Consider the following 24684-nt stretch of genomic DNA (forward strand, 5'->3'; position numbering starts at 1 on the left):
GAGAAAACCCAAACAGGAGGTGCTCTATAGACTCCAAAGTATATATGTACTACACTAAAATAATTGAGCATAAATGTATGAATGGATGGCAGAGTCCGTAGTACGTGACGAAGCATGAATTTAATTCAGAAGATAAATGGTGAAGTTCGTTCAACAAATGAGGGCTTCACCTCATCAGCACAAATGCCAAAACTGGAGTGATACAGACTAGCATTGCCTCTGTGCATGGACGAAAATCCTAGTGCCAGGGACGGAATACCTCCCTAGGAATAGCCGGCCAAGGAGGTCCCTACAGCCCCCCCCCCCAAATAATACAGATTATTGCTACTGCTCTTCGTTACCCACTTTAGCTAGGTGATAAGGCTCTATTAACGAAACCATTGGGAAATCAAGCTTGAACTCATATCAAATTTTTCCTCACTGTTGGTTAATTTCTATAGTTCAAGAAGGTGCTATTTAGGCATATATATATATATATAGTGAAAAAATATAAATATATACACCTCTACATATATAAATATACATGAATATAATATATGAATGAATATATAGCTATATGCATCACCTCACCCATCTTGCTGCTATGGCAAATAACTGACAGGAACAAACAATTTGGGAGAGGAAGACGTGGGGGCTGGGCAGCTGCACTGGTGGTCGGAGCTGGGGGCTGGGCTGTTCCATTCTAATAGTTCAGGAAGCGGAGAGCCCCAGTAAGAACCAGAAATGACCATCACGCTGGAGGCCTGCCCCCAGTGACTCCTTTCTGTTAGCCAGGCCATAGTCCCAAAGGTTCCACAACCTCCCAAAACAGTATTAGCGGCGGGGAGACAAGGACCTAAACATTTCAGTGTGGGGACTTTTCACACATCATTACTGTATCATGTCTTCCTAAACAACTCAAACCCTTGCCGTCACCAAAAGGTTAATAAACCGGGTATGGTGACTCCTACCTGTAACCCCAGCGCCCAGGAGGCTGAGGCAGGAGGATTTCTCTGAGCTGAAGGCCAGCCAGGAGCTCCAGCCCATGGTATGGTGCCACTCACATTTAGAGTGGACCCTCCCGCCTCCATCAACCTCATCTGGAAAATCCTTCCCGGACATGTCAGAAGCTTGTTTCCGTGGTGTTCTGAGTCCAGTAACGCTGGTGAGATTAACTGTCAGGTAGCTCTTCTGTCTACTTGTTACCTGTATTGGCAATCCGTGTTCCTTCGTTTAGGGCCGAGTTTCCGTCATATACCATTTCTCTCCGGCCTCAAGAACTTCCTCTAATATTTCTGGTATCTCAAAATCTACCGCTCATTATTTTATTTTTAGTAGAAAATGCCTGCGTTTCTCATCCCAGGTTTTGAAGAGAATTACTTTGGACAGAGAACACTAGGTTGATTTTTTTTTCCCATTACATATGTACTACTGAATATATCATTCTGTGCGCATGAGCACATACATACACACATACTCTCTCTCTCTCTCTCTCTCTCTCTCTCTCACACACACACACACACACAGAATGAGTGCGTATATGAGTGAATACAGTTCATGTCTGTGTGTGTGTGAGTTCACAGAGGCTACCGTATTCTATCACTCTGCCATATTCATCTGAGACAGAGTCCTTCACTGAACCCTGGAGTTAGGCTAGCAGCCACAAGCGCCATGTGAACCTCCTTTTCCCAGCCCCACCCCTTTAGTTCACTACCTTAAACCTTCCCACACCTAGCTATTTTTTTTTTTTTTATGTATATGGTGTTTTGTCTTCATGTGTATCTGTGTACCACATGAGTCCCTAATGAATACAGAGGCCAGAAGAGGGCATTGGATTAACTGGAACTGGACAGCTGTGAGCTTCTGTGTTGGTGTTGTGAATTCAATCCAGATCCTCTAGAAGTGCTCTTAACTACCAAACCGTCTCTCAAGTCCCTCTGCCTCTCACTGTACCTTGAAGCTCATCAAGTGGCTAGGCTGGCCAGCCGATGAGCTCTGCTGATCTGCCTGCTCCCAAAGCTGCATTTACTGGCCTGCGCTGCCAGGCCTGACTTTGGTGAGTTCTGGAGATCCAAACACAAGTCGTCACGCTTGCACAGGAGACGCTTTCCCAGCTACGCTGTCTCTCCAGTCTCTGCCTCTTTAAAACAGGGCCTCCTGTAGCCAGCTGAGGCTGGCCTTGGGCTTCTGATCCTCCTGCTTTCACCCTCGAGTGCTGAGATGGCAGCTGCAGCTGCATTTCTGGGTCCAGCTCTCTCCAGATCCATTTTCATCACTCCCCCTCTCAGTTATGTATTTTATTTTCTGCTTCTTCCCAGGCCTCACAGCGTTTGATCAGATGATGAGAACTGTAGCTGTGCTGTTGATATGAGTCATTGATTTCTCCAAGGAACAGCGTTTCATGAGACAGCAAATTTACCGAGAGCTCCATTTAGCTCACCCGAGCTTAGGTTTTAGGTTTTATTAGGGCAGGCCTAAGGTACTGTGTAGGTAGAGTGCTCCTGCCCTAAAGAGGTAGGCTTTCTAAGTTTTTTTCTGGGGGAGGGCATGTGTGTGTACATATTCATGTGTGCAGGTCTGTGAATGTACTCATGCATGTGGAGGTCAGAGGTCAACCTTGGCTAAGGTTTGATAGACCTTGATTTTTTTTTTAAACAAATCTTTAACATTTTTATTAGTTTTCTTCATATTGTTTTATGTATGATGATTGACCTCATATGCATGCAGTTCCTGTTTAGGTCAGAAGGGGGCATCAGAGCCACTGGAGTTGGAGTTAGAAAGGGTTATGAACCATCATGTGTATGCTGGGAATTGAACCTGGATCCTCGGAAAGAGCAATCAGCACACTTAACCACAGAGCCATCTCCAGCCCTGATCTTTCTGGTTTCTCACGGCCTGCAAGCTTGCCAAGTAGGCTAGGTTGGCTAGCTATTGGGCCCCACGAATCCACCTGTCTTTGCCTCCTCAGTTCTGAAAATATAAGCACACACCATGCCGGGCTTTTGAAATGTGGGTTCTGGGAGCTGAATCCAGGTCCTTGTGCCTGACAGACAGGCACTTTAGCAACTGAGCCACCTCCCCAGCCCTTTCTAAGGTTTTGATAGAACACTGAGCTTAGGAAAGAGTTTCCACTCTGGCTGATCAGAACAGGTGCCAGCGCCGTATGACTCTGAAATCTTCATTTAGCTTAAAGACCCACAGAGCACTGCTTGTGTGCAGCTCAGACAAGCGTCTCAGTGGACTTGTGTGGCTTTGTGGGGCTCCTTCTTAGGGCAGCTTCTGCCAACCTGTTTCAGTCACCTCAACTTGCACGCTATTTCCACTCTCTAGTATCACTCATTGAGACCGTTGCTCTGTTTGGTTGCGTCTCTCTGCCATAGTTTGATAAGAGACCCAGGAAAAGACAACAACAAAACCAAACAACCCCCTACCCCACCCCCAAATTTAAAAAACAGAACCAAAACATTGATGAGTGTTGCAATTACTTTGTACGTTTCTCTGCTCAAGGATGAGAGTGACCTCACATCTAATGTTTGTAATCGGTTGCTCTAAATGCTTTATCTAGTTTTGGAGTTTCTTATGAGTGTGTGTGAGTAATCTTTTTACCATTCTGTCTTGGATAAGAAAAGCTTTAGACTCTAAAGAAAGGAAAGAAGCCAGGTCAGGTCTGTTGGTTCTGTACCTTGCCAGATCTTTCTAACTTGGCACCAGAAGTAGACTGGAGAGAACTTCCCATCGTGGCCATGATGGGTAAAACATGTCAGACCAATCCTCCGCCAAAAGCAATGGTAAAAGTTAGACAAAAATATAGAAAATAACCAGAAGATGGAAATACTAAAAAAAAAAAAAAAAAAAAAAAAAAAAAAAAAAAAAAAAAAAAAAAGAAAAAAGAAAAGAAAATAGAGCTGAATGTGTAGCTCAGTTAGCAGAATGCTTAAGCTAGCGTGAGTGAAACCCTGGGCTTGATCCCAGACCAGCATAAAATGGGCATGGACTTAAAGGTGGAGGAAGGAAGATCAGGAGTTCAAGGATGTCCTCAGCTACACAGTGAGCTGTGAAGGCCCTGGAGAACAACCAGTACAGGTGAGGCCTGAGGATCACGATCCTTGAGAACAGAAACAATACCTACTCAACCCCACACTTTACACTGTTCTGTATGGGTAGGCAAGTCCAGCAGAAAGCACCAATCTTACCAAGTTTTGGGTACAGAGGTCAGAGTTGAAGGATGCCCCAAAGGTGGGACCTAAGATTCCAGAAGGGAGGTAGTGGTAGAGATGTTGCCCAGCAGTCGCATACAAATTCCTCTGGGTTTGTTTTTCTGATTTTAAATAGTACCCCTGAGTTAAAGAACGGAGATGACTCCAACCACAGAGAGCTAGGAAGACAATCGGAATTCCAGTTTGGGAGGGAGCATCTTGGCAAACACCAAAGTTTCCAACCAAGTCCCCAAAAAGGACGAGAGAGAGGGAGAGAGAGAGAGAGAGAGAGAGAGAGAGAGAGAGAGGAAGAAAGATATCTCCTAGGACAAAAAGAACCACCCCTGCTACACACAGCATGAAGTCAAGCCTGGCAGTAGTTAGGTGGTCTTACTGGTATCTTGTTTGACAAAAGTCATCCAGAATGCATGGACCAAATAACTAAAGACCAAGAGAAAAGACAGTGAGAATAGACAGAAAGCCTGGGACTTTAAATAATGATGATTAAAATGATTAAGAAAAACAGAAGAAAAAGAGAAAATACATGGATAGTTAGAGCACTTAAAATAGAATCACAATATAAAGCAGGACCCCGAGAGCTAGGCAGTGTACCACCTGACATTAAGGAGTCATAGATTTGAGGCAGGGAGATGGTCTTGTGCGTAAAATGCTTTCTACACAAGCACCCATAAAATACCAGGTGGGTGTGGCAACCTTCCTTCCATCCCAGCACTTGGCCAAGCTGGCTAGCTCCATGCGATGAATCAACAGGATATAGTTCAAGCGATCCTGCCTCAGTACATAAGGTGGAGGGTGATAGATGAAGATACTGGATGTCAACCTCTGGCCTCCATATACACATGTGCATGCACACACACACTTACACTTGCATGCACATCTCTACACACATGTACACGCACACACATAAACATGCAAAAAGAAAAGAGAACTTAAGAGATTTAAGAATGGAATGGAGGTAGGAGATGATAGAATAAGTGGACACGGAAATGTTCAGACACACAGAGGGAAGGGAAAGAAAAGAAAAGGCAGTGAGACACATGGGGTATTGTCAAACAGATGAATAGGCATGAGTGTCATTCCACAGGAGATGAAACAGGGATGAGGGTAATATTAAGAGAGATAATGGCCAGGAGTTTCACAACACCAACAGGGGACATCAAAGGATGAATGTACAGAAAACCATCTTCAGGCACATCGAGGTCAAAGCCTTGAAAGGCCATGTGAGGAACAGTGGAGCCGTCACTTGCAGGCTATCAGCTCTGCGAGAGGGATGACGGGATCTGTGGGTGGCAGAATGACATCTGTAAATTACAGAAAGAAAAAGAACCCTGTTAACATGGACACATTTGTTTTATTTGTGTGTCTGTTTCTCTGTGTGCCTGCATATGCAAAGGTGTGAGCACCTGCACACTGAGGCCAGAAGAGGGCACTGGATCCCTGGAGCAGACGATACAGGTGGTTGTAAGCCACCTCCTGTGGGTGCTGGGAACTGCTAGAAGAGCAGCAAGTGCTCTTAACCACTGAGCTATTTCCCCAGCTCCCAGATGTCTTTACCCAGTAAAAATAGTAAAAATAATCACTGTTTCAAGTGATAATTATTCTCAACTCAATAATGCTTTGTGGATTTTGTAACACATGTCATCTGGGTAATCAGCTCTGCTTATTGTTTATAAATGCTACCTGCTGTTGTGTCCCTATCCTCTTACCCATGACTTTGCTCATTCTGTGCCCTGTGCTTGAATACCCAGCTCTTTCCCTGGCCAGCCTCTTGGGGGACTGCATATTACCCCTCTGCTTGATGTTGCCATGTGAGTCGCATGGGTTAACTAACAGTTTTCTCACCCATGCCCCCTCTTCTCCCACAAAAGCCAAAATGACAACATGGATTCTGGATAGACCTTTTACGATTTTTAAAAATTACACTTATGTGCATGTGTCAGTGTGTGGGTAGGTGTATGTGCGTGCGGGTGCTCATGGAAGCCAGAAGAGGGCATCAGATTCCCTGGAGCGGAGTTATAGGTGGTTGTGAGCCTTCTAGCATGGGAGTTTGGAACTGAACTCCTCTATACGAGCAGTTTGTGCTTTCCAGCGCTGAGCCATCTCTTCAGCCCCGTCTGAGCATTAGCCTGGCTGTAGCCAGTGGGGATATCTGCCAGTATTCATTGGTGGGCCAAATGCATGTGAGGTCGAGAGGCCCCAGGCTGAGGGAGTGGATGATGGACCTGCTGTTCATCAGCATGGTCAGGGCAGCTGGTCTTGTCTTTGGTCACTGAGCAAGGCCTTCAGGGCTAGGTGCAGGCAGCCCCCTCCGTATCTGCTTTCTCCTTTCTGCCCATGTATTGACAGCCCATTAGCTGAGCTCAGTCAGAAGTCTCAGTGGCAGGAGACCCTATCTACATAGATCACTGGCCAGTGCACTCGGTGGGGGAATGGGGAAGGACAGGGGGGAGCTATCTGATGAGCACACACCCACTTTTCAATGCTGTGAAAAGACACCATGACCGAGGCAGCTTAGAGAAGACATGTTTATTGGGGCTTACAGTTTCAGAGGGTGAGGAGCATGACATCAGGAAGGCATGGCATTGAACAGTAGCTAAGACTTTACATCCTAATCTTCAAATTGGAGGCAGAAGGAGATAGAGAGAGAGACAGAGAGAGAGAGAGAGAGCGCTAACTGGGAATGGAGCTGGCTTTTAAAACCTTACTCAAAGCCCACCCCCGGGACACACCTCTATCAACAAAGCCACACCTTCTAATCCTTCCCATATGGTTTTACCAACTGGGGACCAAGCATTCAAATACACGAGTCTATGGGAACCATTCTCATTCAAACCACCATATGGACCAACAAAGGTGTCGTGACATCTGTTGTGTGTTATTTTCCCTTAGCACAATGGAATATTCCATAACTTTGTAGCCCAATCATAGATGAAGCCTGGAGCATCCTAGGAACCCAGGGATGCAGCCCTGTGTCTCCTGAAGAGCTCAGCTCAGCAGGAACAAGGGGATTCTGGGTTTGTCCAGAATTCTGTCTTCCCTGTCCTTCCCTAACTTTTTGCATGATTAGTCTTTGATTTGGGCCATAAGCCCTTACATCCCTGGATGCCTCAGAGGCTGTAAGTAAACTTAACTGACTGCTGAGGGTTACTGGGTGAAAACTTTCCCAGTATTCTCTTTATCTTTTGTCCTGAAGTCCCAAACTGGAGTCACTCTCTCAGGTCTGGAAAACACCGCTGTCAGCCCATGTGTCCATGCTGATTCGGCAAGCAAGGGTCTTAGCTGAACCTTGTGGTATTGGAGACCTGGGCACCCAATCAGTCACTGGGTGGGGGGAAGGTGCCTTAAAAATTAGTCATTTGAGAAAAGTAAACAACGAAAAAACAAACAATCCAATTAAAAAAAAATGGGACATTAAAAAAAATCTTTAGCATCGTTAGTCATCAGGAGAATGCAAAGTCAAACTACATTGAGGTTTCATTTTTACTCAGTCAGAATGACTAAGATAAAAAGGAAACACATGATAACAAATACTGGTCTGATGTGGGAAAGGGGAACATTTAATTCATTGCTGGTGGAAGTGAAAACTGGTACAGCCACCATGGAAACCAGTGTGACAGTTCCTCAAAAAGCTGGAAATAGATTGCCACATAACACAGCTGTGTCACTCTTGGGAATATACCCAAGGGACTCCGTATCCTACTGCAGAGAACTACATCCATTTCATTGTTGTTCTATTCATGATAGAATTGAAAACAACCTAAATGTTGATCACTGCATGAATGGACAATGAAAATGTGTTACATTTACATAATGGACTATCATTCCGATGTTAATAATAACGAAATTTATATATAAACGGAAGCAATATAATACATGTGTATTCTGTACTACACATGTACACAATACATATGCAAGCTGGAAACGAGGGTGTTAAGCACTGAATCTTCAGATATGTGTGTTCCATTTGAAATACTCGGAGAGGTCAGCAAATTAGAAAGGAGCCGTGGCAGGGGCTTTCAGGGAAGGAGAGAAAGAACACAGTGATATAGAGTGTTAATGGAATAGGAGGGGTTAAATCGGGGCTGGGGGATGGGAGGACGGGGTAGAGGATTGAATGCCCTTTGAGGGCCCCTTGAGCAAGGCCCTTGATGACAGTTTAACTGAGTGTCCCATAGTGGATGTCACGCACCCTCTGGTGGCCATCTTTATTTTTGCAGGTAGGGCAGTCTGAGCTAGGACGACACTTCAGCGGAAGGCTCAAAGGCCCTTCCTTCCCAAGTTCCCACAGGCTATTGCCTCAGGCACAAATAGCTGCTAGTACTTGGAGATGGAGCACAAGGAAACACTGCCTGGACAAGAAAAGGGGGTGAGCCTGGCAGGTGGCTGTTGGTCACCATGGAGTGAGAACACTGTCCCAGCTTCCCTCCTCACCCATGGCGCTGTTCCTGCAGACGGGGGAGGAATACAGTTTGCTGGACTCGGGCCCTTAGATGACTGGTTCAGGGTGAGGATTAAGGCAGATTCTGGTTTGTTTGGTTTTTTTTTAAGATTTATTTTTATATACGTATGAATGTTTTGCCTGCATGTATGTGAATGTACCATGTGTGTGCCTGGTGCGCACAGAGGTCAGAAGAGGGCTCGGGATCCCATCGAACTGGAGTTAGGAATGGTTGTGGGCTCTCGTGTGGATACTGGGAACTGAAACCAGGTCCTCCCCAAGACCAGCAAGTGCTCTTACCTGCCGAGTCATTCCTATAGCACCCATCACCTTCCGTTCTGGTTTAAAGATTCAGGTTCTAGGCCAGAGTCAAGGGAAGAGGTAGAGGCCAGGTGACAGAGGACACACCTGCCCTCGTCATGTGAAGGGACAAAGCCGACTTGCACACATGTGTGAATCCCTCTGTGCTTACACAGGTCCTTGTGGTGTGGTGTGTGTGGTGGTGTGCATTTGTGAGCGGTTTATGTTGGTGCTTGGGATGGGTAAAAGCCTCTCATCTACCTTCTCTTTTCAGTCACAGAAGGACAGGGGACATTAAGCTTCCCAGAGTTTCATGCAGCTCTCCAGAGTTGTGAAAAAATGCAAACAATTACAAAAAGGGAAAATACAAATACTATGTGTGCGTATAAAAGTAACATTTTGCCAGGGACACAAGTCCGCTGAAGCTCAGCCATGTTCTTATACAGTTAAATACAAAATGTGCTTTTATGGGATCTGGGCGTTGTGGAACATGTCTGATGTGGTGGGAGGTAGCCAGAGACCCCAGAGGAATGAATGACTTGGCCTCCTAGTAGTGAGTTGCGGACTTAGGCCAGCGTTCCTAGTGACTAAGCTCAGGTGTGGATGCCTACTCGGGGGATAAGAGGTAGGTGAGAGCTGTGACCAGAGCTGATCCCAGCAGGGCAGTCAAGGCTTGGCAGCAGAAAGGGTGACAGTGCTTGGACAGGTGGGAACAGACCAAGGTGACACTGTGTTCCAGGTTCCTCTGATTGTGTGGCGGTAGCTTGGGGTTAGGGTTAGCTTCTGCTAGCCCATGTGGTGATCTTGTACAAAGTACCCAGATAACCATTTTCTAATTCCTTTTATTTCTATCTTTTGCTGATGGTTGGGGTCTGGGCTAGGTTCTTCCAGGTTCTTGGCCTCTTATTCAGAGAACTGAAAAGAGGGCTCATGAAGATTTGCCAAAAGTCAAAATAAACCTGTCTGGAGTACAGATTATAGAGGAATCTGCTGTCAGGAGTGCCAGCGAGCCACAGGAGTGGGAGAACTCAAGAGTTTCCTTTTACGGGATTCAAGAGAAGAGGCTGGTTAGTAAGGGGTGTAGTTCGGGTAGTTCTCCATTTTGATTGATAGATTAGATTGTACAGTCATTTTCCTACTGTACGTATCCCTTTCCCATAATGCATCTGATTTTAACCATAGGTGTAAGATAGTGAATAGGGGATTCCCCTGAAAAGTTTGGTAGAGGACACACCTTGTTTTACTGTGAATGCACCACAAACCAGTCCAGGCTGGATTGATTTGCTCTCCTGTATCTCATAGCAGGGTATGTTGGAAATACACTTGAATAGAAAGTGTCAAAGATTTGATTGTTGTGAGGGGCAGGGAAACTTGTACCGCTGCTCAGTATGTATGTTTGATGTGGGGGTTAGGGAGACAAGAGGGTTCTGAGGTTTCTAGATTCATTGTTTGGAGAGGGCTGTATGCTCATAGTCTGTGCAGGTGAAGGAACTGGGCTGCTACGTGCACGATTATAAGAGGGAGCTGGGCCCAGCTCCAAACCAAGGTCACAGCTTCCTAAACCGTCTATGTTCAGCCTGACTGCAGTCTATGGAGAAGTCTTGAATACGCAAAGCCATCAAGTGGTGGGCATGGCACCCCTGGCTGCGGAGAGCACCATTCACACAACTTGAATGGGCCAGAGCCACTCGTGAGTAGAGCCATCAGTCTCACCCCTGAAAGAATGCAGGGTGGCTTACTTGTCTCATTATAGTCAAGTGAATCGCTTTCCTTTAAAAATAGGAGCGGAAAAACGAGGCCCGGGAAGAGGAAGGGTGGGGCAAGGAGAATCAGTGCTGGACTGTCTTTAAGTGGGTGGCTACCTCGCTGAGGAAAGAGCCTTGCAATCCAGGAAAGCAGACATTGTGATTAGGCTTTCCTGCCAGCCAGCCACAGGGGGCTGGTGTGCTTTCTGGAGCTAGCCCGCCTTGCCGTTTCCACTCTTATTCTCTCTGAAGATTGTGGTTGGTTAGTCATCCTTTAGCAAGGTCTACTCTAGGTGCTGGAGCTTAATCAGAACTCTGCATGCATGGCTGAGCAGGGACATTCAGTGAGTGAGGGGTGGGACTTAGCCTCCCCATTTTGGCTATTGGTGAATTCTCCTATCCCAGCTTTTTTCTTTCTAACTGTTGCCATTCTGTAGTCGAGGCCGCCACAAGCAGCCTGCCCTGATATTCTCTCCCTGCTCAGCTTCAAGCTCTTCTCTTTCTCCTCCCTCATCCCCACAGAAGAAGAGAGCATGTTCTTCGAGGACCCTGCTCCTCTGCTCTGCCTTCCCTCTGGGGAGACAGTTGCCTGCCCTCAGCACTATACTCAAATATCTTCTGCAGCTTATTCGGTACCCGATCACCTCACCCGACATCTGTGGCTTTCTCTCTTCTTACTGCTTTCCTCTCCAGGTCTACTGGCTTCCTGACCCTGCTGGAAAAAAAAAATCACCAAACCCAAAAATCTTCTCTGTCATATTTAAGCCTGATGTCCAAGAGCTATCCTCAATCCCCACCTCTTCCTCACTCATTACTAATACCCAGGCCCAATATGGTCCTAGGGTTGAAGGCAGAGGGACAGGGAAGCTAGTGTGATGCCATTATAGTCTTAAAAGCATGCATTATAGTATATTCATCAAAGTGTCTGTGCATGAGGCCAGTGTCGGCTCAGCTGGTAAAGGTTCTTGAGTTAAGCCTGATGACCTGAGTCCCATCACCCAGACGCAAATGGTGGAAAGCAGGGAATCAGCTCCTGAAAATTGTCCCCTGACCTCCACAAGCATGCTATGGCATATGCATGCCCCTCACCCACTAAAATAAAGGGTTATAAAAAATGTGAAAATTCTGTGTCTGTAAGCACCCCCTGGAGCTGACTCCTAGCTCTCTGGGTGCTTGCACTGTGCAGTGTTTTGGCCAGGATGGAGGCAGAGTGCGGGAGGACGCTGAAATCTAAGCTCATTATTTATACTTTAGGGGCCTCCTGGAGATCTGCTGGGTAATTACAGCTCCTCCAAGTCCTGGGATAGCTAATGATAGCCTAGTTTGTGCTGGCTTTGCGCTTCCTGGTGGCAGCGGACCCTGTGGGAGGTAGCTAAGGGGTGGCTTAAAGCCATACAGGGGATTTTCACCCACGACTAGTCCAGGCATTGGGAAAAGGAGAACTATAAGGCACCTATATGGGCTTTCCCAGGGCGGTCTCCCAGGCTTCCACGGATCTGCTAGGTAGCACATTTACCCCATTTTGAACCTTGTGGCCACCACTAGGTGGCCTCAGTCCTGTTACATTGCCTGGCCTTCAGCCAAAATGCTAGCCAATTGGGACATTATCTATTTTATCTTAGTGCCTAGGAAGAGGAGGAGGCTAAGGTACATACAAGGTTGGTCCATATACCATATATATGTATGTATATGTGTGTGTGTGTGTGTGTGTGTGTGTGTGTATGGTATTGTATAAGTATGTGTCAATAGATATATTGCCCTCTGTGTAGCATTGTTTGACCCAGGAGGGCATGACATGGGAATACCATCCAAGATCAGGAGTTTGAAAATCCTGACCACACCTCTAGCTGCTGCAGTAGTTGCCAAGGCCTCAGGTACCAACAGCTAAGGAGGCTTCAGTGCTGGGAGCTAAGCTTGCCTCCTCCCTTCCCCAGGGTAGGGACCACAGGCAGGAGAGGCTGAGGAAAGGGCTTTACCCCCATCTGACCTCCCACTTATCCGATCATTTATCTGCCCAGCGCAGAGTTCTTGCTCTCCTTTGTGGTAACACTAGGTCTTTCCCTAATGATGGGGGAAGAGGAGGACAGATCAAGGTGTCATTGGTCGGGATGTCTCCTGGGACAGAGAAGTACCTGGGGGACGGTGATTTCCTTTCCTGGGATAGAGAAATGTTGGAGCAGAAGCAGTTGAGGTGGTGTGGGCTGCGGTGTGATGTTTTATTTTATCCACACCTATGGCTGGGCGGTTCTTGTAAGGGGCCTCCCCTTGATGTTTCAACATGACGTCATCATCATCTACAAATCTACGTTTGCTCTCTGAAGAACCGCACAGTTGAGACAATACCCCCCCCCCACGCACACAAACACACCTAAGCTTTCATGTTTTAAGTTAGTTTCCAGTTTTGTGTTGGGTTGCGTTAACATCAAGTGTAGACACGTCAGCAGGGGCAGGAAGGGGAGGACACACATCCTCAAACACAAGCACACGCAGAGAGAGCCAACTGGAAGTATCGTGAGGCTATATAAGCTCAAAGCCTGCTCCAGCGACACACTTGGCCGGCAAGCCAGCACCACGTGTACCTCCCCAAACAATGCCGACTGGGAACCAAGCGTCCGCGTGCCCGAGACTATGAGGGACGTTTCCCATTCAAACCGCCATAGAGGCTAAAAAGAAATACAAAGGATCAACAACAACAAAAGCAAAGAGTTGGTAAACAAGATTAGCAAGGCTTCGGCTCTGTTATCTTCTCAACCACAGGAAAGAGGGTGCAAGTTCATAAAATCAGAGACGAGAGAGGACAGTAAAATACAACAAAACCCACAGGAGCATCCTGAAAGCTCACATTTTAGCAAACTGGAAAATCTAGGAGAAACACGTTCACAGACACATATGAACTTGCTGTGAAGGTCAGTCTTCAATGCCGACTTGATGGGATTTCCATTCGCTTAGGACAGATGGCTTTGGGTGTATCCCTAAGAGCATTTCCAGAAAGGCTTACCTGAGGACCCTCTCTGAAGGTGAACAGGCTGGGGTCCTGGAATCAAAAGAAAGAGAGGAGAAAGAGAGCGGCGCACCAACACTCACCTCCATCTGCTTTCTGACTGCACACCATGGGACCAGCCTCCTTGGACACCTCCATGCTTTTCCCATGACAGCTCTTACCTTCAGACTAAGAACCAAAACAAAACCTTCTTTCCTCCAGTTGCTTTTGGGAGGTGTTTTATTACAGCACCGGAGAAAGCAGCTAATGTACATACCGGCACTGGATGAAGAGCATCTAAACAACCAAAACAGATAAATAAAAAGCAGTACTGTTAAAGCAGTACTGTAAAAAGTGTCCTAGCAAAGAAAAGTCTAGGGCCTGGTGGCTTCACTAAATTCTGCCAGGCTTTTAAAGAATGAATACCAATGCCACTCAGATGGTTGTCCTATAGATTAGAAAGGGAAGTAACAGTTTTAAATCATTCCATAAATTAATTATTGCCCCGGTGCCAAAACTGGATAAAGGTAGAACAACAACAAAAGAAAACTATACATTGATTTTCTTTATGAACACAGATGCAAAAAAAAAAAAAAAAAAAACAAAAAACCAAAACCAAACCAAAACAAAACCAAAAAAAACCCCAAAGTATTTGCAAACTGAATTAAACAATGAATGTATTGAAAAGAGCATATACCGTGTAAGGGTGAGTTAATATATGTAAAAGAAAAAACATAATATAGTAACTGTTTGGAAGCTGTCGTAGAGCTAGAAGGCCTGAGAGATTGGTTGGCTGAGGAGACACACACAGTAGGGTGGGCTGAGGGATGTGTTCTCCATAGCCATGGCTTGAAGGTATTTATAGGCCAGTGGGAAAGATCCCAGGGGCAGGAGAAGGATGACCACTCTGAAGAGAGAAGGGGGAGATCTGGGCAGACTGTACTTTCTGTGGCATAGCCGATGCGGGAAGGTTTGTGTTTGAGCCGAGCCCTGGCTGGTGGCTGACACAGACACGGATAGTGGCTGGGTGGTATTTTCTGAGTTGTTTCTGTGTGTCTGACTTTCCTAGTCTGGGCTGTCCGCCTGGCCCTTGCCGTTATAGGGAATCCACACCGGACTCCAGAGGCAGTCCCACAGGCCGGGCATCTCCGTTCCGGGCTCTGCTCTCTGATGAGATTCTCAGATTGCTTCCCCTCATTCATGAAGAGGCAAGCTCACAGGGCAGGCGTGGGAACCTGCTCGGCCGCCAGGGCATCCTTCAGTTCAGACGGAGGTCGGCCGCTCTCCTGCCTTCTTGGCTGTCGGTCCCTCAGACCTGGCTGGCTGGCGTGTCCAATCTCATTGGCCTCTGTGATAAGCCATAGGTTGGCCCCAGGATGCGCTAGGCTGTGGCAACCCCCTTCTCACATAGCCAGACGAGCCCTAGCCAGGCCAGCCTGAGCGAGCCCCTCAGAGAAGCAGCCGGGTTTAGGTTTAGGTCTGTACTGAGCGCACCTTCCTTTTCTTCCTCGAGCCTGTCCCCTCCCGGGACACTCAATTCCGGACCTCGGTGACGCCAGCCTCCTGCAATCTGCGGGTGGTGATGGATGGGAGAGTGGTAGGACCACAGAGGACAAGAGCAGGCGTGAGGCCCCAGGGTGGAGGCTGGGATGGGGGCGTCGCTCCTGGAGCGGGGTCCCACGAGGCGAAGGGAGGCGCGCACCGCATACGTGCAGCGCGTGGCGGACCGCCCGGGCCTTGCCGGAGGCTCCAGTGGCTCGGAGCCAGGCTCAGGCGGGCCCGGGGGGCGGGAGGTGGGGACGTGGCGGAGGATCAAGCGGGCGGAGCCTCCGCCGAGGGAGGAGCGGAGAGCGCAGGGGCGAAGCCTCGGGAGGTTCTGGAAACGCCGGCTGCCGAGCGTGTCCAGGTGAGCGCGGGTCTGCGGGGTCGTCCCCCCCACCCACCCCCGGCCTGGGCTCGGGTCCGGGTGGCCGGGAGGTGCGTTGTGCCCTGCGTTGAGCCCCTGCTGGATCCGGGGTCACCCTAAACAGCCCCGCGCCCCGCGCTCCGTGTTCCGCGCGCCGCGCCGGGCGCCCTGATTCTGCACCCGCCTGGGTTCCTGTCCCGCCCGCGTTCCTTCCCAGGGTCAGGGCGGTGAGGTCAGCGGCGTCCTTCCTGCCGGTGCAGCTCGGCCCGGGCCGGGCCGGGCCGGGCCAGTCACTTGGCGGGCCCATCGGGTCAGGCTCCCGGGAAGGGGCGGTCTGACCCCAGGGTCGCCCCCCACCCCCATCTAAGACAGAGACGCCCGCCCTGCCCCGGAGGCTGCGCTGCTTAGGGTGAGGAAGACCCCTGGCTTCCCCCTTCCCCTCCCCTCTCCCCTGGCAAGGACCAGCTTGGCGCCTGCTAGCTTTATGGTCTGTTCCATCAGAAAGCCTCCTCTTATCCGTCAGACATCCTTATCGAAGCTCTGATGTTCCCCCTTAGTAGTTTCAGAGTCCGGTGGCGATTGGCTGCCTGATTGAACAAACAGGGCTTTCTGAGTGGCTGGAGACTTCAAGGACAGAGGCTGGCAGAGGAGACTCAGAAAGTTCAGGTCCACAGCAGCAGCAAGGTAAGTACCGAGTTGGTATGGAGCTTGGGCTGTGTGGACTTGGTCCACGTCTGGATGCTTCAGGGCAGGAGGCAGGCGCTCCTGTGAACTGGAGTGGTCACTTAGGCGCGCGGACTGATGAAACACCCTGTGTGGCCACGGACTTGGGCCAGTATCGTCTTTGTGGTGCTCTAGTGGAATCAAGGTGATGGGGAAGGGCCGCCTTAGGGAATAGCTGTCCAGAGGCCACACCCACACGGAGTGAGAAGCTGGCGAGTGGAGGGGTCCTCCGTTGAACCCTTGCAGCGCGAGCACACCCTAGGTTTTATGGAAGGTACAGGTGAGTGCTCCTGTTGTCTGTGTTCTGATGTAGGAGAGCATCGGGTTGCTCCCTACAGCAACCTTGCCGAGCTCTCAAAGAACTAAGGAGGTAGGGCAGAATCTTTGGGCTAAGGCCTCCAGCCAACTCCATCCTTGCAACGTGGCTCTGCTGGCTGGGGCCACACAGCGGACCCTCACTCCGCAGAATGACACTTGAAGGCTTTTGTTTCTTGTTGCAGACAGTCTGGTTACTGACACCCTATGCCCTCATCCTGGTCCTAAGAACCGGGTCTGAGTGTGCTGCTTTGTAGTTTATGGCATGCCCAAACATTCTAGACTTTTCAGAGGCCTGTTGTCAAGCTCAGAATTTATAAGGTGTTTTGTTTGTTTGTTTGTGTCTTTGCAAGCCGCTGCTTGTTCTGAACTTATGTCAAATTAGGGTCAACCCATGGTTGAATTCTCTGTTAACCCTTGGCTTGCATCTCATCGGCTTCTGAAGTGTCCCCCATGTAAACCTTTGCTACAGTTCTGTGCCTCAAGGCACAGCCTCTCTGTTCCCTTACCATGCACAGGATGTTTGACCTTTGGATTCTTTTCATCTTGGGCCTTCTTGTTCTCACACAGCCGGGCTTGTCCACTGTGTGACCCAGCCAGTGAGGCCACGTAGCAAGGATGGAGTGAGTTGGCCGGAGGCCTTATCCTGAAGATTCTGTCATACTGACCCTCCTTAGCACTTGGAGAGCTCAGCAGGCAGATATGATGACAACTCAGCTGAAGTGTTGTGTGCGGCCTCTGATAGTCTGTCTGTGTTGTCATGGCTCTGCAGTGAGGTGATGCAGAGAGTGGAGTACTTATCTATAGATTGGGCTGCTCACAATGGACCGTGGGCAGTTCCTTGAATAGTGTGTACTTGGTATCTGGCTAGAATGTGCCTGGGGCTAGAATGAGGGAGAAGGGAGGGAAGGTGGAGGAGGCACTCATTTCACCCCTAGGCAGCTCACAATCTCCCTGAGATTGCCATTTAGCACTGGCAGCTGGCCTTGGGCCCAGGGAGGAGCCCTCCGTGTGGGTGCTTATCAGAGACCGAGGATATGCAATTCTGGGGACTGAGTGGAGTGAAGGAACTGAGGGTTTCCTCATCTCCTGAGAAAGCTTCCATTTTTGACTGCGCCCTCCTACATCCTCGGGAGGGTTTGAGTTGGACTGAAGGCCTTGGCTGACTTATGGCCACGCTGGCTGATAGTGTACCGAGGGCTGAGGGTGTGTGTCCCTGGCTTCTGGGATCTGTCAAGAGCTTAATTTTATGCAGATGGAGGCTGGCAGCAAATGCTGTAAAGCAGGCACGTGAAAGACCAGTCTAGGAAGAAGAGTTCAACTTTGAAAACATTCAAATCTAGTCATTCAGACCTTTGAAGTGCCCAAGGGTGGGACACCAGCCTGTCCCAGAGCAAAGGGGACTGCGGAGTCCTTAGGTCTGTGGGTTTTGTGCTGGGGATGTGGAATGAAGGATAGAAAGACAGTTTTTCTTCTCGGGGAGAGCAGAGCAGGATTGAAAAAAAAAAAAATCTGGCCTGGGTTTTCTACAGAAACAGGTTTTTGTTCAGCTGGTGCCACTGCAGGGCAAGGATTATGTGTTTGGATAGTGATTTCCCCGGCTCTGATAGGATCTGTCTGAGCTTGGTCCAGGCCAGCCTCTGTTCCAGGCTTCTTGGGAAGTGCTTGCTAGAGATTGCTCGCTCTGTACCTGGCACTCCTGGGAGCCAGGGTGTGGTGGAGAGCCCAAGGCCTGGTACTCGTAGGAGCCTGGAATGGCCAGGTCAGAAGTCCAGAAATAGAAGAAATTTCGGAGTATTGGTTCTGCTCCATGCCTTGTGCCCAGAAATTTTCCTTGGTGAGCTTTAGGGCTCGTCATTAGCCAATTCCACGGTCACCTCTGGGTGTCGTGTGCTTTGTGGCACCTGATTCCAGTCTCTCCTGAACTGAGTATGTCATCTCTTCTGGCATTTTTGGAACCCAGACATCGCTCACCTTCTTGCTTGTTTCTTGTCCCTTCACTGCCTCCTTGTAAGGATCTTCCTCACACCAAGAGCAACTAATGTGGGCTGAGCAACTGCCCACTTCAGGTCCCTTCATGTTCCCATGACTCTCTTGGTTTTGAAGATTGGTCAGCATCAGCCCGATGACCGGCAGCTTGAAGCCATCTGTCATTTAACTCAGTTCACACACAGTCCTATCAAGGGTAGGTTCTAGTATCATCTCCAGTGTATGAATGAGGAGATTGAAGACCAAGAAGTATAGGATTGTCCAAGGTCACAAAGCCAGAAGATCAGAAGATGCCAGCTGGATCTAGGACTTAACTGGTCTTTCTAACCCAAGGGCAGCTATACCTGCTCCGTGGGTGTCAGAGCCTGGCTGGCTGATAACGTGTGAGGTGTCTGGTAGAAATGACTACCCACTTGAATTCAGGAAACTGTTTTTTGTTTGTTTGTTTGTTTTTGTTTTTTGACCAGGTGTTCTCCTTTTCCTGGTGGGCTCCAACTAGGGATGTCCTGGGCTCTATTTGTGAATCTCTGAGACACCCATGATAAAGTTTTCAGTATGAGTACAGTGTGGCTTCCCAATTTCAGGAAGGCACATGTGTTGTGGCACAGTGACTAGAGTAAGATGGGATGGGATCAGTGTCTCCCAGAGGGGGCCTTAGCTGGGTTGCTTAGCCCTATAGGACAACCTCAGCCATCTTTCTGACATCTCACACAGGACTCAGTGCCTCCTTATTCCTGGTTTCACTTTCTGTAGTTTCCATCACCCACGGTCAACCACACTGAGAAATATTAATTGGAAAATAATACAAATAAGCAATGGCAAGCTCTCCTAAGTTCTGCGATGGAGTCTGTGCCATTCTATGCTGGTCTTCCCAGGGTATCATTCCTTTGTTTAGTGTATCCTTGCTGTATACGTGACCCGTTGTTAGTCCCTCCATCCTCTGTAGCCATTGTTTATCAGGTTGACTGTACAGTTTTAACAGTGATTGTGTTCAAGTGAGCCTATTAAATAGTAGCCCAACATGCAAGAGCAGCAACACGGGCAATTTCATTTCAGTAAATTGCTGTAATTATTCCATTTTGTTCTGTTGATAATCTCTCGCTGTGTTTAATTTGTAAATTGCACTTTATCAAAGGTACGTGCTCACAGAGGAAACCAGCATATACAAGGTTTGATACTATCTGTGGTTTTAGGCATGCACCGGAGTTCTTGGAATGTATTCTCTGTGGACAAGGCAGGAGTATTGTATCTGAAGCAGAGATGATTATCTGGCTTACACGGTTTTTGTGAGAATTAGATGGTAGAAATGAAAGATCTTTGGAAACATAAACCATGGTTATCTTAGACTAGGTTCCCAGAAAACAGAGCCGGAGGCAGAGCTTAAGTGCTTAATACTTATTGGAAAGTGTATTGCGGGGCAGCTGGGGTGAGGGGAAAGGAGAGAAGAATGGGAAACCACCAGGTGCTGGTGCCTCAGCCAGCCGGCCTCTCTGTATGGAGATCTGTTAGCGCTTCAGCCATTTTGACCCTACTTCTGTGTGTAAGCTCCATGGGGACTCCATGCCTGGGGATGATTTCTTACCGAGGCTATTTGGAGGAAGGGCAGACTCCTGCTGGCATTTTATCCTCCATCAGCCGGAGTTGACCCAGGACTCAGGGGAACTTAACTTTCCCTCGCTCCTCAATGTAGTTCTTCTGTAGCTACTGGAGAGGCTAGTCTGGAGGTAGTGGGAGGAGCCCGGGAATCGCCGTGGGCCAGCAGTGACTTCCATCCTGCTACGGCAGAGTGGATGGTTTGGAGCCTAGGGCTGTGGGTATGAGGCCACATGGATGCCTTTTTTTTTTTTTTTTTCTGGTAAAGTTTTTTGGTTTTGGTGAGTTAGGTTCAGCTGAGACCCTGATAGAAAGCCACCCAGCTAGGTGTTGGCGTGGGGGACCTCGACAGCTTCTTTGCTAACCGTCCTGTTACTGATGCGGGGTGGGGGCAGTGGCTTTGAGGCTTTCACGTACTAGATAAAGATGATGTAAGGACAGATACACTTTATCTGAGACGTACATTCTCCTCAGGCCGATTGAGCTCCTGCTTCCTGTGACGACAACAGTGGGGGCTGTGGATCTGAGGCCAGAGCGTTCCTTGACTGACGGTTTTCTGTGCGTTCTTAAATGGACACTGAGGGATGGAACTCAGGAGGGGTCTTGGGAGAGGGAAGAGAGAACATCTGGCCTTACTGGGTAGAGATCTTGCTTTCACAAGGTTCTTGGCGAAGGTAAATATTTTTCACATGAAGTCATTGAAGGTTTGAGGTCTGGGGTGGTGCAATGGGCCTGGAGAGGGTAGCCAGGCCAGGTCACAGAGCTACAAGGGCTCTTTGGGCTAAGGTATTTGGGCTGTATCTTGCCAGCAGTGGCGAGCCAAAGGCTTCAGCAAGCCTTGCTGGCTGCTTAGTGGAACAGTTAGAGGGAGAGGTTAGAGCAGGTGGATCTGCACGGCTGAAGGGTGTGCTAGAGGCGGACCAGGGCGATGGCTGAGGCATGATGTCTGTAAGGAGACTGGGGTGAGCTTCTGGCAAGCATCTATGTGCTTCCGTGTTAGGACCACTTGGAACTGTGCCCAACCCCTTCATGGTTGAGTAGCAGGGTCCTCTCTGCTCCGCCAGTCTAGAGTTGGCCATAGTGTGGTAGGTAGGGCCATGGTGGGAAAGGGGGATTGAAGAGCCCCTGTTGGGGGCAGTTATCTCTTCACTGAAGGCAGACAGCATTTTGCCCAGTGCCAGGCAAGACCTATTTGCGAACTCATGTTCTGTCGCTAGGCTGTTAAATGCTTTGTTAAAAACGCAAGCTGTAGCATTTGGGCTGCAGCTGGGCACTTGGCACAGGGTCTTTCCTGATGAGGTAAGGGGAGAAGCTGAGGACGCTGCTGCTCTGCAGCTGGAAACATCTTTTCATGGCTACTTGGCCAGGTTATAAATGTACTTTCCAAAGAGAGGGCTTGCTCCAGGACCTCTGGTTGTATGTCTTGGAATCACTGCCCTGAGAAACGGTGCCAGTCGCCTGGTGGGTGAGTTACTGTCCCGGGGACATTGGCAGGTTTTGCAAGACCTCTTCACAGGGGTCCAGACACCAGAGCTGCCAAGGCCCCCTTGGAATTCAATTGAGAAGGGCCTACTTTGTCCCCTTTACATATTAAACATATTACAAAAATATAATTTTTTTTAAATGTATTATAGTAGAATTTCTTGCAGAAAGATCAGGAAAACAAACATAGAAAGAAAAATTAAATTACTTTACCATGATACAGTTCTTCTTTATGTGTATACATGCATCACTTTTCCCTTTCAGAAGATGGAGATACAGTTTGTACTATTGAGGGCCGGCCTCTGCCAGACTGCTTTGACCTTTCCATGTTGCTGTCATTTGGTGTTTATTATTAGGTAGCCTGTCTTATTCTACTGTTCAAGGTGTAAACTCTGCAGTTGTATTTCATCTGGACAGATCTGATGAAGAATACTTGGTTGGGTGCTTGCTACAGGGCAGACATTACTCTAAACCCTGGGACGCGCGCAGCTCGTAAAACTCAGTAGTGCTGTTCTCTGGCGCTGCGTTTTCATAAAACAGCGTTTGACCATGACCGCCTCCTGGATTGCTCTTCGTGGATTTCTGAGGGCTCATGGGAAGGCTTTTGGCAGCACTGACTCTGGACAGATACATGTCCTCCCACGCTCTCTGTCCTGGGTAGTGCTGGCTGTAGCTGTGGCGCAGAGGTTGGCACTTCCCACATTGCAGAGTGCAGACACGCTTGGATAAGCGCCTTCTCTCACCTGAACCTAGTTAGTTGACCTTTTATAGAAAACCTTTTTGAGTTCGGGGGCCCTGAGGTCGGCAGATGCCCCCTGCGTAGAATGGTGGTGTTGATGTGGCTTGCCTTGGGGTGCCTAGTTCTCTGGGCCAGCAGGGTTTCATACCTGTCCGCACCCCTTTCCTCCATCCCTGCCAGAACAGGACTTTGAAGACGCTTTCAAAGTCCTTCCTAAAGCCCGTGTGTGATTCCTTGAGGCTTTGTCTCAAGGCTGGGATCTGTGGGTGGGCTCAACCGAGCCAGGCAGCACATTCCAGAGAAACGACAGCTGGCATTGGTGTCATAAAGAAACCTGGCCGCTTTCTCCCGATTGCTGTAAGGTATGGGCAGTGGGCGGTATTTGAGAGGAATGGAGAGGTGTGAGCTGTAACACAGCTGGGAGAAGCAGGGAGCCTCCACTTCATCAGATCTGGTGTGGTCTTCTGCCTGCACTCTGTTTTCTTATCAGCCCTACTCTGGAGGGCTGTTGGCTGGCCTCCCACATCAGAGATCCTCCCGACTCTGAGATTTTCCTACATATTTTGGGGCATTTGTATTTCCTCTATTTTCTTTGCTTTCTCTTTAGTAAATTTCCATCAGAGCCATTCCAGACACTGCGGAAGAGGAAGCCTAGGCAGGCTTCAGCTGGGTGCTGGCCCTCCAGCACGTTCTGGGCTGCCTGGTTGGATGAGGAGGCATGTCTGAAGCCTCCACTGTGTACCTAGGCCAGCTGCCAGTGAAGCCTGCCTCAGGTTGCCGCCGCGTCTCTCAGAACTGTGTCTATTTCTAGGCAGATGAGAAGGCAGAGGCTGGCCTCTTCCCCATGTCAGCAGCCTAGCCCCAGCGTTTTGACTGTGTGTGACTGATTCACCTTTGTATTCCGAGTGCCGAGCTTGGTGCCTGGAATCTCCAGGTTGTAAGTAAATATTTGTGGACGAGTAGGGAGTGGCCAGGAAAGTTGTCTGTCTAGGTCCCCACTCCAGGAAGAGCCATGTCTGTTCAGAAATGCCACTCTGTGGCAGGTGCAGACTGGCAGAGGTCAGGGTCCTCTTCTGCTGACCATCTGCTAGGTGCCTCAGCTTGCTAAGTCCCCTGGGCCATGCTATCTCAGTTCTCTTTGTCATTGTACTATACTGTCACTTTCTTAGGGACAGGAGCCACGTCCTTGAATTCTTCACCTCTATTGGTATGTGATAACAGGACCAACCAGTATGTCTGTGTGAGCAACCCTCAGTTCATGTACAGAGGGAGGTCCCTGCCTGGGGCCTGTTTTCACATTCTGGGTGGCATGGCCACCATCACTGGTTTGGGAGGGTGGAGCGTGCTGCAGAGTTGCTTCGTCCCCTCCTGAGAGCCCAGTGACCCTAACATCCTGGGAACCAGCTGTCTGAATTGGACCTCCTTCATGCGGCTCTTGACACTATCCTGGCATATGTGTTAGAAAGCAACAAGACAGGCAGGCAGGAGGCCAGGTAGATGCACTCTTGTACTCCTAGCAATGGGAAGGCTGATGAAGGGAGATTGTGAGTTCCAGGCCACCCTGGGCTCCACAGTGAGACCTTGTCTCCAGAATGGAAAACAAACTAAAACAAGACCCGGGGGGGGGGGGGGCAGAACTGAGCACATGTCCTGGGTTCTCTGTCCAGGCCCCTCCCCTGGGCGATCCTGAATGCCTTATTTAGTGGCATATCAGTGTGTGTTTATGTGCGTGCACAGCATGTACGGATGTGTCTTCTCACATACATCATCCCCACCCTAATACAGGGTCTTGCCTTGTAGCCCAGGTGGCCTTGAACTTTGTTCCTGCTAACCCAGTCTCTTGAGTGCTGAATTTCCAGGTTTGTACCTCCCATGTCTTTTCACTGTGTTCATCTGATGACTGTTCCTGAATGCCTTGCAGACACTGCCCTTTCCAGTCATGAAGTTCCAGGTATTTGTGTTCCTGATGTCCTGGTTTGGTGCCCAGAGCTGGGTGCAGGCAGAATTCTTCACGTCTATTGGTACGTGTCAGCAGAACTCTAGTCTACCTAATCAGCCCTCGGTTAAGTGCAAGGGGACATACTTACTGCCTGAGGCTTGTTCAGGGGGGGATGGTTCAGTCACTGATTTTGAACAGACGAGGGAGAGTGGAGTTTACGGAGTTCTCTCCACTCCTGCCTTCCCCCATCCCCGGCCCCCTGTACCCCAAGGAGATCCTGATGAACACACGTCTTGGGAGGCAGCTTTCTGAATTGGGCTCTCTCTCCTCTCTGGAAGT

General features: G+C 48.9%; 1 protein-coding gene across 4 annotated transcripts in view; it reads left to right on the forward strand.

Moving 5' to 3' along the window:
• The window catches only part of P4ha2 (prolyl 4-hydroxylase subunit alpha 2), a 52108-nt gene that overhangs the window by 7476 nt on the left and 19948 nt on the right, over window positions 1–24684 (forward strand). For 3 of the 4 annotated variants that reach the window (XM_055602874.1, XM_055602871.1, XM_055602873.1), the window contains exons 3-5: window positions 15173–15565; window positions 16123–16249; window positions 24328–24427. In XM_055602874.1, coding sequence (XP_055458849.1) covers window positions 24346–24427 — 82 coding nt within the window. In that variant the 5' untranslated portion in view covers window positions 15173–15565; window positions 16123–16249; window positions 24328–24345. The remainder of the gene's footprint in view (window positions 1–15172; window positions 15566–16122; window positions 16250–24327; window positions 24428–24684) is intronic. The other variant, XM_055602872.1, reaches the window with a different exon arrangement.

This window comes from Psammomys obesus, unplaced genomic scaffold (assembly GCF_907164565.1).
Source record: "Psammomys obesus unplaced genomic scaffold, mPsaObe1.curated_primary_1811, whole genome shotgun sequence".
Lineage (NCBI taxonomy): Eukaryota > Metazoa > Chordata > Mammalia > Rodentia > Muridae > Psammomys > Psammomys obesus.